This window comes from Hibiscus syriacus, unplaced genomic scaffold (assembly GCF_006381635.1).
Source record: "Hibiscus syriacus cultivar Baekdansim isolate YM2019G1 unplaced genomic scaffold, ASM638163v2 tig00116960_pilon, whole genome shotgun sequence".
Taxonomy (NCBI): Eukaryota; Viridiplantae; Streptophyta; class Magnoliopsida; order Malvales; family Malvaceae; genus Hibiscus; species Hibiscus syriacus.
Genome location: NW_024063486.1, coordinates 806,042 through 820,921, shown reverse-complemented (window position 1 = coordinate 820,921; position 14,880 = coordinate 806,042). Strand labels below are relative to the sequence as shown.

Below are 14,880 nucleotides of genomic sequence, written 5' to 3'. Positions count from 1 at the left end.
TAGGCTGACAAACCCTTAATTCTGGCCCATTACAGGCTCGTGCGGATCAAGTTCAATTCGAGAGGATACATTCCCTTATATCCGTTCGGAGAAACAATTTATCTCATGTAGATATAAGGTATATGAACCCCAAAGGTTACTTACTAAAACCCGTGTGGAGAAACAAATTATCTCACGTAGGCTAAGCTTTCACCTCAACTTAAAAGGGACAAAGCTCGTAAATGAGCTTATGTTATGTAAATACACGTGTTGTGTGTGAGAAGAAACTCACACACCTTCAAAAATAAGACAGAAGACATATTTTTACGGTCTCAAAAACCTGCTCAATTCTGAAAGACCAAATAAAATCAAGTCAATTAGTTAAAAATAAAATAAGTTATGATATGTTAAAACTCAAAATAAATAAAAGGATCATAGATTAAATATAATTTAAGTTTGTAATTCCCAAATACAAAACAACGTATAATATGGCCTGACTCTCTACGTCCACAGCGGAGTCGCCAAACTATCATAACCATTTTTTTAGGTGAATAATATTTTATTGTTTTAAAAAAAGTTATGATTTTTATTTTGGAAAAATGGGTTATTTTAAATTAAATCAGATAGAGTCGCCATCAACCTTTGGGTTAAGTAGGTCGAATACCTAAAAACATCTTTTAAAAATAATTTTAAGAAAAATCATTTTTAAGACAAAAGTTGGTATGTGTTTACCAAAGATTTGATTAAAACGGGTTAGGAAGTCGGTTACGTGTGGGGAAGGGTGAGCACCCCCACAACGTCCAAAGTTTGGTACCTAAACGATTATACAATGTTTAAATATTATGAATTAAAAACTTCAAAAATATATTTAAATTATGATCCTTTTATTCATTTGCATTTATTTAAAAAGTGTTAACAATCTTCGAGAACGCACTCCTTTGTAGTTAGGAGACTTTCCCATAGATTCCCCTCACAAAAATGTTATTTCGCAATTTTTGTAAAGGTAAAATAAAATAAAATAAAACAAAATGAAATGAAATGAAATGAAATAAAAGTGAAAAGAGTTGAAAAATAATCAAAATAAATAATCATGGAACAAAGAGAATTATCGAATACAAAACAAACATTTATGCGAAAAATCCTCGAAAAGATACATTCCCTTTAGTTGGGAGATGTCTTCATAGATTTCCCTCATATTGAAATTTCCTTTTTTTTATTTTTGTATATTAGAAAACAATGATGATTTATAAAAAGGGTGTAAATGAAAATCCAAATATGTACATAAATAAGGGACCAATATACAAGCTTCCTAAATCAACCACCAAGATTTAAAATACCATACAAACAAGAGTGTGAATAAATAAGACTAAACATAAATATAAATATATCACAAGCAAGATCAATGACTAAAATAAAATGAAATAATAAGTTAAGATACTTGAGTATAAATACATAAAAACTAAATGTTGGAAATAAAAAGGATTGAAATAAAATGCTGGAAAATTAAAGAGTAGAAAAATAAAGTGATGGAATTTAAGGTGCTGAAAAATAAAAAAAACAGAAACAAATTGCATAAATTTAAAAGTTAGGGGTTAGTTTGTGCAATAAAAATGAAATGTTAATAATAACAGTAAAAAAATGAAAAAGTCAGTACAATAATAAGAACAAATAAATAAAAGTTAGTATGTTAGTTCGAATAAAATGAATGTTAGTATTAATAACTTAGTGACAAAAATAAAATAAAAGGAAAGTAAAATGCCCAAATCAAAAATAAATAAAAACAAAAAATATAGCATATTAGTGACCAAATTAAAAATAACGAAACTGAAGTGCCGAAAATGAAATAAACAAAACAAAGAGATTTGGGGACTAAAATGTAAAACACGATAATGTATTAGGGGGTTTACCGTAATTTTACACAAGCAATTCAGTGACCAGTTTATAAAAACGCGTTAAATGTGCAGGGGCCTAAATGTGATTTTACGCAAAATTTTGGTGGCCATGATGTAAAACACGATAGAAATTTGAAGGGCCTCAGCGTTATTTTACCATTTTTAGCCTATATATTTCACATTTTAACCATTTTGAGTGAAAAAACCCTAGCCCCTTTTGTATCTTCCTCTCCCCTTTCTCTCTACCCTCTCACCGGCCTCCCTCTTTGAAACTATCAAAACCGGTCGGCCACCGTTGAACCCCACTCCGACGAGACCCCCTTTTACCTTCTATTCCACCTAGACTCTAAATCGAACCCAAAAAGATTCGAAAATGTTCTCCCCTCCTAAACCAAACTCCACCGAAACCCGAGCTATTCCAATGTCGCCATAGATCGGTGGCTTTTGCCATAAATTATTTTAATTTATTTTATCTTTCGATTCCGTTAAACAACAAAATTTAATTAAAAATTAAAATTCTAAAACAAAATTTGTAATAGTATTGTTACTTCCAAACGATTTTTCTTATAAAAAAAGTAAACCAAGTAAATTATGTTGAATTAACATGAATAAATCTCGAAACATAATTACAACTTGATTTTTGTTTACAGGCATATCACAATTTGGCTTCGATATCCTATTAATCGCAAGAAGTTTTAGTCAGATACTAAAACACAATAATTGATAAACTAAAACCCAAAACAGAAGTACAACATAATTTGTGTACAAAAACTTTCTTCTTTATCGAAACATATATGGTGCTAAAACCACAAACACCTTATTAAAAATAATAATAATCTGAAATCTTAGAAGCGTTATAAGGTTCAATTTTTCGAGGTGTGGAATCAAACTATTATGGTCCGTTTTCATATTACTGAAATGATAACAGTAGCATGAGACACTAAACAACGTAACAACATTCTTGTCTGTTTGATAACAGCGTATGGTTCAATGATATTCTTTGGCACCAATTTCATCCTTCAATGAAAAGCACCAGCGCACCACGTGAAGATTTGGTCAAACCAAAATAGTAGAGAAACATGAAATTAAACAAGTCCTGTTATTATTTAATCATAAAACTAAGGGTAAACTACAGCAATGGTCACTAAACTTTTAATAAGCTTTTGTTTTCCCCACTAAACTTTGAAAAGTTTCAAATTAATCACTAATATTATCAATTGTAATAAAATAGTCCTTCTACGTTAACAGCCGTTACCTTCCGTGACGGAAAGCTGAGCTAGATCGTTAAACGCTTAATTGAATAGTCGGGTGCCAAGCTGGAGGGCCCATTTGACTACTGTTGACCGACTCTTCAACTAATTGCAACATCAAAGCTCCATCCACTAGCAACTTGGCCATCGCCACCTTCACCTCTCTCTCTCTCTCCTGCTGTTTGCTTACAATTCTCATTAGGGATGGCAAGTGAGCAGGTCGGGTGCGGATACCCCCTCCCTCATCCCCATACCCACATAATATTTTTAAATCCACCATCCGTCCACCACTCATGGTGGGTAAAATTTTCAAATCCACACCTGCCCACGCGGGTATATTCTCAAATTCATCCCCACACCCACTACTCAACTGGAGACATACCCAGTTAGACCCACCTGCAGTAATTAAGTTATACATAAGCAACAAACATAAAACAAACACGTCCATTAAGAAGCATAATAAAATAAATCAAAGATTATCTGAGTTAAGTATTAACATAGATTTTAAAATACATAAATTATAAGTTATATCTTATACAATATTAAGATTTATAAATTAATCTCTAAAATTATACCTAAATTCATAATTGTCCAAAATTTACTGGATATTTAGTGGGTTTGCAGATGTGGGGCGGATAAGGTCTCAAACCCATGACCTGCCCACTACCCGCGACGAGTACCACTTTCTAAATCCACATCCGCCCACTACTCACTAAAGTTATACCCATCCCGGCCCCAATTAAAACGGGTAAGATACGGAATCCACGAAACTGTACATGTTTGCCATCCCTACTCCTCATCAACTTCTCTTCATGTGAGCAGCTTCTTATTGCCAGTCATGGCGGCCTCACAAAACAAGTAGTTGTCTACATCAAGCAACGCCAGCTTCTCTACTACAAAGACGAGTTCGACGACAAAGGGGAAGCGGTCATCGTCGATCCATTGCTTGTTTTTTAAAACCCAAGGCTTAGAAATGCAACTACACCGGCGTTCACTGTGCTCCGGCGCCGAATAATGGCACGAGCAGAATCTTCGCCGGCATTAACTTGAACCATGGTGATATCACTGAGTACTTGCCGGAAAAGCTTGGGTTGCTTATTGATTTTGCATTGTTCCATATAAACTCAACACAGAATTCAAGACATGATCACAGGACATGAATTCAAGACAGAATTGTAAGTCCTTATTGAGAAAGGAATTCCCAAAGCCTTCATTTTTTTTAGCCGATAAACTATTTTGGAAAGTTTCGTAAAAGCCCCGTACGATAAAAGAACAATATTCGAGTAAATAGTATCCACTTCAAATCCTTCCATCTCCATATTGTTCACCATTCTCTCCATATCTTCAAAACATCCCATTTTCCCATACCTATACAAAACAAACCTGAACTCAAACAATAAAGGCTTAACCCCATTTTTTCTCATGTCTTCAACCACATTCTCTCAGCCTCATTAGGAACATTGGCGTTTGACATACATCGATGAAGAATTACGAACAAGTTCAGACAAGTAACCGTAAGATTCATTAAACCCTTGTTTTGATTAATGTTTAGAACAAGACTCAATCAAATTGCAATACAATTGAGCAAGATCTCGCTCTCGAGACTTTAGCTTTGAAACAGCTTGAGAGATTAAAACCTCGGATTCATCGTGCTTACCTTGTATATCCAGCAAAGGAATTAACTCAGCAACTAACTTTGGGTTCCAATTGTACCATGGTGCTTCAGTTATCCTAGTATACAAGGGAAACGTGAGGTTGGAGAGGTGAGGGTACGAATTGTGGGGAGAGAGAAAAAGAAAGAGAGCGCGTTCGAAGCAATGGACTTTGGCGATGATGCAACGAATTTCTTTATCAACCGGTTAGCAGTAGTTGGGTCGTCGACGGCGGTACTGGATACTAATGTAGAGAGGAAGCGGTGACCTTACTTTGTTAGTGGCACTCCCCCTCTCTCACATTTGATTAAAGGTGGCGTTAGCCGAAGGCGGTGGTGGTTCCATGGCGGGGGAATAGTTAACGCTAAGCTTCGTACTGTGTTTGATGTTAGTTTCAACGAGTTGATGGAGTTTTTGCCGAAGGAAATTTGGGGAATGGTGAGCCTGAAGCAGCTCCTTTTGCTGGCAATGTATTCTCAGCCGGATGAAGGTGGCGATGCCGAAGGTTCTAACAATGAAGTAGAGCTTCGCATTAGTGGGTGGAGCTTTGTTGTTGCAATTAATTGAAGTGTCGGTCGACATGAGTCAAATGAGCTCTCCAACGTGGCATTTGACTGTCTAGGTAAGCATTTAATGGCTCAGTTAGCTTTCCGTCACCGAAGTTAACGAGTGTTAGTTAACTTCTAGTGACCATTTTGTTACAATCAATAAAGTTAGTGACTAATCTATAATTTTTAAAAGTTTAATGGGGAAACGAAAACTTACTCAAAATTTAGTGACCATTAATGTAGTAGTTTACCCTAAAATTAAACAGTCCCGTCAATTTGAGAAAAACAAGATATTACAACAAACGATAGTTATTGGGAAAAGATGAACGTGTCTTTTGTCATGAGAAAAATAATATATTAAAGTTTATAAATATCGTCTACTCTTCGAGCACCACCAACAGATGATAACTTCACTATCAACAAGATATTACAATAAATTGAACTCCTTAGATTCCCCAATCTATTACAAGTGGGAGAATAGAGAAAAACAAACGGGAAAGATAATTTTTGGGATGATTTGATGTAAAAATAATTTGGCCTATTTATAGTTGAGCTACATGTACTAAACTTATAAATGGAAATTTTCCATCCCTTTTTCAAAGCATTTTTTCAACTTGAATTCTTTGATAGTAAAATTGATCTTTGATGCTTGTCAATTTTAATCAATACTTGTTGACTTATTAAGTTGTATGCTTGAAAAATACAAACCACACATAACAATATTGACTAGTTTAAAACTTGTCCACAAATAATATTAACATACCAAAATTGCATATTACGTGAGAAATAAAAGCAATTGAGTTTGTAACGCCAAAAATGTTAACAAAGAGTACTGAGCTCAAGTGGGTCTAACAACAAAATGAACAAAACTAAAAATACCACGACACCACTTTGGAATTTCCCTTGGAAGAGCCTTCACTTAAGCCCTCTTTAAAAGCTTCAAAACATAGAAAACACATATACAACCAAAAAGTCATTATTTAATGCATCGTGTCTCCCAAAATCAACAAAACTAAGAGCGGATGCATATGAATGGCTCCAAAGTTCTTACTTTATACTTGCACTCATTCTTTCAGTATTTTCTCTCAAGTAATAAACAATTTGATATCACTTATACAGGTCTCGAGTTCAAGTCATTATGTATGTAGAAAATCTCTGCTGGGAGATTCACTCACCAAAATCAAGTGTAATACCCAGATAGATTCAAATTAATCAAAACAAAACCTTAAGAAGCTATAGGGAACAAAAAGAAAAGGTATTTTCTCTCATAGGCATGATAAAAAACTTGATGAAACTTTAAGAAAGTGCTCAAATCCCACTAGAAATATCAAACAAAGTGAACCAGTATTAAAAAGTTTGGCCATTCTAGAATATTCTTTGGGTATGGGAAGAGAAAAATGGAATTTTTCCTTGGGTTTGGAAAAGTGACGAAAATGGGGGAAATAAACTCAAAACTATATTTTTTCACCTAAAACAAATCAAATTAAGGACTAGGATCAATCCTCACTAACTCATGAAAATCATTGTCTAAAATTACTTCTTTTAGTTGTTAATTCACTTAAAATTTATCCCACAACATTCTATTTTGTTATTGTAATTCGAATTTAGTTTGACATGATACAAAAAATTGGTGACGTAACACACTTGATATATACATCTTATGTGACGTCGTTATGCGTTTAGATTTTAATTGTACGTCTCTTACAATATTTCCTGTAATTTTATCAACTATAATAAAAAAATCATTTATTTATAATTTTTCTCAAATATAATTTCACATAAAATTTATGTATTTATTTCATTTGTATTGTTTCGTGATTAATTATTCGTTATCATTCATAATATATTCCTTAGACGAAACTAACGAAAATTATATCTCCAAGCCAATTGATATCCATATCAATAGATTTAATAGTATGGATAGTTATGGATCATTTCCAACCTCCAGATTTCAAAAATTAAGCTACAACTCCTTTTACCTTACCCGAAGATGGACTCCTACAATTAAGCATACTTAACCAATAATGCTCAAGATTATAATATTCTATACGCTCACAAAATTAACAGATATATTACCAAAATTTCAGACGTTATAATTGCGTTCATTCTTCAAGGAGTGACTAGGATATGGATGGATTTTATCTAGGGTAAAGTATACAAATGGTCTCCGACTACAAGACGTTATTTTTTTAAGTTTCTCGACTATTAAAAGTTATAAAATATTCATTTATCTATAGGACATTATTTTGTTAAGTCTTCAACTATTAAAAGTTACAAAATGATTACCTGACTATTCATATGTTTCAAACTTATTCTTCTCTGTTAGAAAAACGACGACAATCTTTGTTTGACATTAACTTATTGACTGTAATATAATCAAATATAATCCTTAAATCTCACACGACTATCATATATCAATTAACTAGTTAACATCCAACTCATACTATTATCAATTTTTCTAACGAAAAAAAATGAGTTTGAAATAAATGAATAATCGAATTATCATTTTATAACTTTTAACAGTTGAGATTCAATAAAACAACGCCCTATAGTCAAAAGATTTATAACTTTTAATAATCAAGAGACTCAACAAAACAATCAACAAAACAATGAACATTTGTGTACCCTTTTATCTAATGCAACTAGTTGCCTACAACAATAAGTCGCATTTATTAGACATCACTGTGTACAAATTGCATCCCAGGATAGGGCAAAGTGGCATATGAAAAAAAGATTTAATTAACTTTAATCCCTATATTATAAAAATAAATAAATTTAATCCTGTATTTATAATGATACTACAAACCAGGTTAATGAAAAATTATCAAAACACCATTTATTATGTGTTTTAAAAAAGTGTTAAGGATAAATTCTATTGTTCCAATTAATGGATATAAAAGCATACCTATATCCGAACCATCCCGATGGGTGAAACATAAGGTTGAAGTTAAAACAATTGATCCAAACACATATAATACAGTTGAAATGCTTGTAGACGAGAAGCAATGGATTGCATGATTTGCCACAGTTAACACAGAATCTGAACCCAAAGATATTACCATAATGCATCAAGGTTGAACAGCCTCTAGAAGTTTCTCGTACACCTGTCTGGCAGACAAATCCTCAACCTGATGCAAGAATCAAATAAACTATTTTTCAAGGCAAGTGTTTAAGGTGAATTTTTGTACCAGACAGCAATGACAATTCAACTCTGAAGATCAAATTCAACAAGGGAATGGATGTATGCATACTAACATACCATTATGGGAATTTGATTCACTTACCACGAGAAGCTTTGATTTGTTATTCCATCCTCTCTGAAGTGTCATCTGGCTAAGTCTCAGTCCCAGCACCTGTGTAAAAGGTAGATGATATTAACTTCAGCTCAGCTTCCCTATTATACATATATATGATGAACTTTAGATAAATATCAGAAAGAACCTTTCCCATGAATTCCAAAAGTTCATTGTTAGCTTCACCACGGGCAGCAGGTGCAGCCACAGTAACTCGTACATCATCTGCATTTACTCCTGGAAATAATAAAAGGCCAGGTTGAAGATATCTTCATCCGTCATGGTTTTAACAATTACCATGTAAAGCATCCTTAAAGGTAACAGATAAGATCTCAAGAAATATAGTTTCTGCTTGTAAAGGTAAAAGTCATCTACTCAGCTATGACATCATTTTTCAAGTATTTTATGAGCCTTCCCTAATACAGTATCGTTTTTCCTTCAGCTTTTTTTATTTATTTTGTCAGTTTCACCAAAGGCAGCATGTCCAAATGGGTCCCAAATCCTAACACAGATTGTGATGTAAGGGGCTTTCAAGCTCACCAGTCCACGAGGGGTGGGGGATGGGACCAACAAAAAGATCACAGTTCACACTCTTGCAACCATTCCTTTAGAATGTCATTATTCAAGAATCAAACTCTGTGCTCGGAGTACTTAATGTTTTTCCAAGGCTCTAGTGATAGCCAATAACATTAAAATCATTGATTTACCATGATTTTTACCTCATCTGGATTACAATCAAACACCAGAGTTAAGATGTTATACAGTTTAGTTTTACCTAATTTTGTTGGTACCCTCATGCCATCCACATAAGATTATGTCCATCTTATTTAATCTCCCATCTCCATTGTTCGTACACCCATAGCATTACAATGCTAGTGTTTCCAACACCATAAATGTCAAGATACGTTTTCAAGTTCCATAATGAGTCATGGATAAAACCACCCATGGTTCTTTATATACAGGTAGACTGGTAGAGAAGTATGATCTTTCAGTAAGAGGTATAAATTGATCTCCTTAAGCATGAAAAAAGATCCACATATTGGAAAGATAACCAAATTACTTAAAAAAATGTAATTATATGACAAGAATTTGACTTAGCAGGTAAGACATTAAAGTGTTACAAAAATAATTCGGGAAATATAAGGTGGTCAAAGGGCGACAAGCATTAAGAATATAAAAAGATGATTGAAGGAGCCTGTTACTTGTAATTGCTGAGCGTTGTGCACGATCTTCCACCTCTATGGCAACTTGGACAAGTCCTCCCTCTAACTGGGATATGCAAGGTGGCACAGGAGCATCCTACAACGTAAAGGAAACCAGGAAAAATGAAGTATAAAGATATTTATAGTGGCTTTCCCTTGCAGAAAACTAAATTGGAAATCAATCTGATATAAAAAAGATGTGTGCAACTCAGTTGGTAGAGCACAAGGTTCTTAACCTTGAGGTTGTAGGATCGAGTCCCACGGAGGGCATTTCATAATTTAGAGGTCTCCCACGGAAGCTGCTCTCAACCTGGCGTTGAGGGCAGCCTACTATCTTACCTCCCCTTACCCCATTACATATGAGAATAAGGGTCAGCTAATTAAATAGCTAAAGAAACATAGATGATGGATGAAAAAGTAACCCAGAATCATTGTACATAATTGTACCTGAGGATTGGTTTCTGCAGCAACCGTACTAAGGGCACCATCAACAGCATAAATTAAAGACACGGTTTCCAGATCTTCTTCAGCCCGGTAGCAAACAAACAGACCACAACCTAAACAATTCATGCGGAATTGCTTCTCCAATTTCCCTTCTCCCCTGAAAGAAGGTAACAAGCACATAACTACAAACTCCGTGCAACAGTGGTACAATCATAAAAAGTTAAAGCAAACATCACTCATTCCCCATCCTCTTTTTTGAAAGCCAAAACAAAGTGTAAAATATTCCAAGAAAATGAATCATGTTAAGAAATTAAGGAACATGGTATAGAAAAATATGGCATCAGACCTAAAACTAGGAAATGCATTCATAAGTAATCAGCCAAAATTAGGCAACTGCATAGCAGTAATGAATAAATAAATATATATATATATATAATAAAACCTTGCCTCTTCAAGAGAACTTTCCCCCCCTCGGTAACATTAAGCCTAGCAAGATGCTTTTTCTTGTCAAGCACATATGCTTTGTCAGTCTTTCTCTTGGGCATTTTCTGCAATTGGGTATCTTATAAGAAATATTTGTCAGCAACAGGGAAGGCCTTATCTAAACTAATCAAGCAACTAAAACATTCAATCTATAAAAGATTAATCAAGTAGCCCATATCTGTCAAAACAAAGAACTTCAAAAAGATAAAAGGAAAGCTTTCCATAGCAGTCAATTTAACTTTAATGCTTTATACACCATGGCAGAGGTGTAGGCTGCTTCATTAGGAGGCAAATGACTTCATTGAATCACATGCACTCATTTAGCCAGTAACTACTTGTCCGAATGTAAAATCACATAAATAAATCTTTTGTAACAATAAAACCAGGAATGAAGAGATTCGAGAATCTAAACTATCTCTGTTTTGATCATGAGAGATCACTAAAAAGTAGGTATCCTTACAATTGCATTTTATTTTAATCTTTGAAAAAGCTAACAAGTCACAACAACATTTAATTACAATGACATTTCAAAAGCCTTTTGGTATGAGCCATTCCGAACCTATCTAGCAACATAAGATACTACATAAGAAACAGATAAGAGAATAGGTGAACGAAAAGGAGAGAGAAGAGAGGAAGAAGAGAGCAATTTTGTTTTATATTTTCTTGCTTGCTTCATACCAAAGAAATGCCTCTCTTTCGGACCCAATGTAAAATCGAACCAGGGGCTATCACAATAGATTAATGACCAGATAACTAGACAAGTAGTGACTAGTTCTACTGCCTGCTCATATTTGGCCTGTAACACTTTTTTTTCTTACAACAATGGATCCATGAACAAAAGCCAATAAGAAGGCCTAAACATGGCAAAGAATACCAGATTGGACATTTTCACAGTTATCGTATGGTAATACATCTGACTTTGACTTAAACATGTTTTAGCATAAAAATAAAAGATCCAAATCATCTGCTTAAACAATGTTTAATCAAAGAATGAGAGAAAATCGAAATATAGATTCGGAATCAATAACAATGGAACTATCTGTGCAAGATTTCTTTAACACTAAACCTAGAAGCACCTAAACGGAGAAAATCGAAAGAAAGGAGAGAAGAAGTAACCAGTAATAAGGACGTGGGAGCCACAGTGCTTGCAATAGTAGACGAAAAGATCAGAGTCAGGTCCATCTGGTGCTGCGTCTTCGCTCGAGTACGTATGCGTTGTTCTCTTCGGCATTTTCCCCCTTCCCTCTTTCCCTCTTCTTCTTCTATCGCTTTAATATTTTACCTTCTCTTTTTAATTTCATGGGTAAACTACACGTTTAATATTTAAACTATTAATTTTATTTTGTTTTAGTACTTAAACTTTCATTTATTTTAAAATCATACTTAATGTTTATTTTTTTGTTTCATTTTAATACCCACGGTTCAAAATTTAACATCAACGTTTTTTTAAATTTCAAGCCATTTTTCTTTATTTTTTTAATAATTATATGATATTTTTTATGTAATCTTATTAAATCAATAAAATATGACAAGTGTCATCTCCCAATGAAGTAAAATCACACATGAAAGCTTGCACCAACGACCCTAGCCTTCAGGGTAAAAACATAGGCACTTGCCATCCGGCTAAGCAGTCCATTTTAATTAACTTTGTAACAAAATCTATTTAACCTATAGTACACTAACATCAATAATTATTTGATTAATTTTTATTCCTAAATAAAGTTAAAAATATATATGTTTAATTTAAAAATTATATATATTAAATATTAATGTTAATTGAGTTTGCATATATATATATATATATATATATATATATATATATTACTCAAAGATCTTATGTTTGAATTCCAATTTTGATCAAAATCTTGTGTTTTGTGGTAAAAGAATGACTATAGGTTAAATATATATTTCGGTGAAAATTTATCAATTAAATTGCTTAGTCTAGTAGCCAAGTGCTTGGCTTTATTAGTCGAAGACCAAGGTTTGAATGTTGTTGTATGTATTTGTCGCATTCTCTACAGTGATTTTATTCTAATAAGGTGGTGATATGTGTAATCACTTTTTAGATCGAATACAGTCACTTAAAAGTTGTATATGATTATTAAAAAACAAAGAAAAATAACGTGAAAGTTTTAGAAAGAAAATTAATAATATCACGTCGTTGTGCCGTTAAAATTTTAATAGTGAGGTATTAAAATGAAACAGAAAGTAAACGTTGGGTATAATTTTAAAACAAATGAAAGTTTATGTATTAAAACGAAACAAACACGATAATTTATATACTAAATATGTTGTTTACTCTAATTTCTTTGGCCCAATTATATCTCCCAAGGCTAAAATGAGCCGCGAGCCCTTGACCTATGGGCTAGACCTGCGAGCAAAATGATGTCGTTTAAGTAATCTGATATGAATCGCGTTATTTGAAAAAGATTCAAATGCACCATTGCTTCTTAAAGTATGTCATTGTATCTAGTTGTCTCTTAAAGTATTTTTTAGATGTTTTTTCCCCATAAAACTTAAGTTATTACCTCGTTTATCTTAAATTGTTAATTTCGCTAAAACAATAGTGATCAATCAAAATACATCATGTCACCTTTTAATTTTAACTTTCTTTTATCTAAATAAATAAAATGAATAATATTTTAATCATTAAATGTATAATATCAATTATCAAAAGTTAACTCTGTCTCCCTCATTCCTTGTCGTCGCCACCCATCTTCACCCATTGGTGGGAGTTGAGCGCTAAGATTTTTGGTCTTCAGTTCTATAGACACGTCATTTCGTCCCGATTTATGTGATATTATGTATCGCATATATTACATATTTATATCACCATATGTTACACATTTATAATATTTATATATTATTCAACACATATATATATTATTCATTTCATTTACATGTTTTAGGCCCGAAGCCCATTTACAAAGTTGTTGGCCCAACAGTGACCCAAATCAGTAGCCCAGAAGACCAAAGCAAACCCCAAACTAGTCCAGACCCAAATCGATCCAGACCAGAACCGGTCTCGACCCGAACCGATCCAGACCCGAACCTGTCCCAAATCATTCACATGTTGCAAATTAGGGTTTTCCAACCCTAACCCCTTCTTTCCATAGACGCTATGTATCCACTATTCAAGGATAATGGTCGGTCAATTGGGGGTTCTTAAAGAGTCCTCATAGCCGCAGACTCCCCACTCCTCACATCTCCAACTATCGATTTTTACGGTATCACCAACAAACCACCAACAAGCAATAATAAACAAGTTCAGTCGAAATCAAATTCTCTAAAAATAAGTCCCTTTTAGACTATAAATAAAGCATGTAAACACCGAGCAAAACACACGAAATGCGCACAGAAAAATCGCGAAAAAAATAGAGGAAATATGCATCAAAACAGTAGTACCCAAAGCTTGTATTTTCGAAAGAAAAGAAAATAAAAAAGATATTGGTTGTTTACCTTTCTTGTCGGTTTGCATGTGTTTAGGATATGCTTGTTTTGCTTGAAAGTGCCCACGAACAAAAAACCCCGATGAAAAAGGGGGAGGATTTTCGAAGTTTCTTTTCTAGATATATTCTCCCCCGAGATGTTTTTGAAAAAACTTATTTGATATTCGAAAGGAGGGGAAAAGATTTTAAAAAACAAATTTTTTTGGTTTGTCGCCGCCGATGAACGGCGGTCGACAAGGCGGTGACCCGCCGGTTTCTAGGCTGTGCAGTTGTATTCTTCATTTCATGAAGAACACTTTGAATTTTTTTAGGGTAAATGGGGAGGGTTGTTTTGATCGGTTTGGAGGCTAAAGAAATTATGAGAAAGTGTTTAAGGTTTTGGGTTATATACCCAACCCGCTGGGCGACCCGCGTGTCGACCCGACCTGAGCTGGAGATTCGCGTGTTTTCAAGTTTAAAAGGGGGAATTATTATTTTAATCCCCCGCATTTTTCATATATTTATTTGCCCCCTAAATTCGATTTTCACGATAATTGTCTTCTAAATTTGGCCCCTAATTTGCTTTTATTCCAATTCGATCCTCTATCACTAATATAATTATATACATACATATTTTCTATTTAATTAATTTAGCATTAATCTTTATATATGTTTTTGTTTACTTTTTTCTTTTGTTTCTTTTTTTTGT

The 14,880-nt window shown here is 33.7% G+C and overlaps 1 protein-coding gene and 1 pseudogene across 2 annotated transcripts; both read right to left on the bottom strand.

Moving 5' to 3' along the window:
* Positions 1 to 4,257: 4,257 nt before the first annotated feature.
* On the bottom strand, positions 4,258 to 8,383 carry LOC120189889 (annotated as a pseudogene).
* Positions 8,301 to 12,017, bottom strand: LOC120189874 (UPF0235 protein At5g63440). 2 transcript variants are annotated; one of them, XM_039193021.1, is made up of 7 exons: positions 11,860 to 12,017; positions 10,708 to 10,822; positions 10,264 to 10,417; positions 9,817 to 9,913; positions 8,763 to 8,851; positions 8,606 to 8,674; positions 8,301 to 8,449 (listed from the first exon to the last, which is right to left on the bottom strand). In XM_039193021.1, exons 1-7 carry the CDS (start codon positions 11,972 to 11,974, stop codon positions 8,390 to 8,392), a joined length of 699 nt encoding a protein of 232 aa, XP_039048952.1. In that variant the 5' UTR covers positions 11,975 to 12,017; the 3' UTR covers positions 8,301 to 8,389. The 2 variants fall into 2 exon arrangements, with proteins under 2 accessions (XP_039048952.1, XP_039048953.1); XM_039193022.1 differs by having other exon boundaries at positions 10,708 to 10,808; positions 11,860 to 12,010.
* Between the last annotated feature and the right edge of the window lie 2,863 nt (positions 12,018 to 14,880).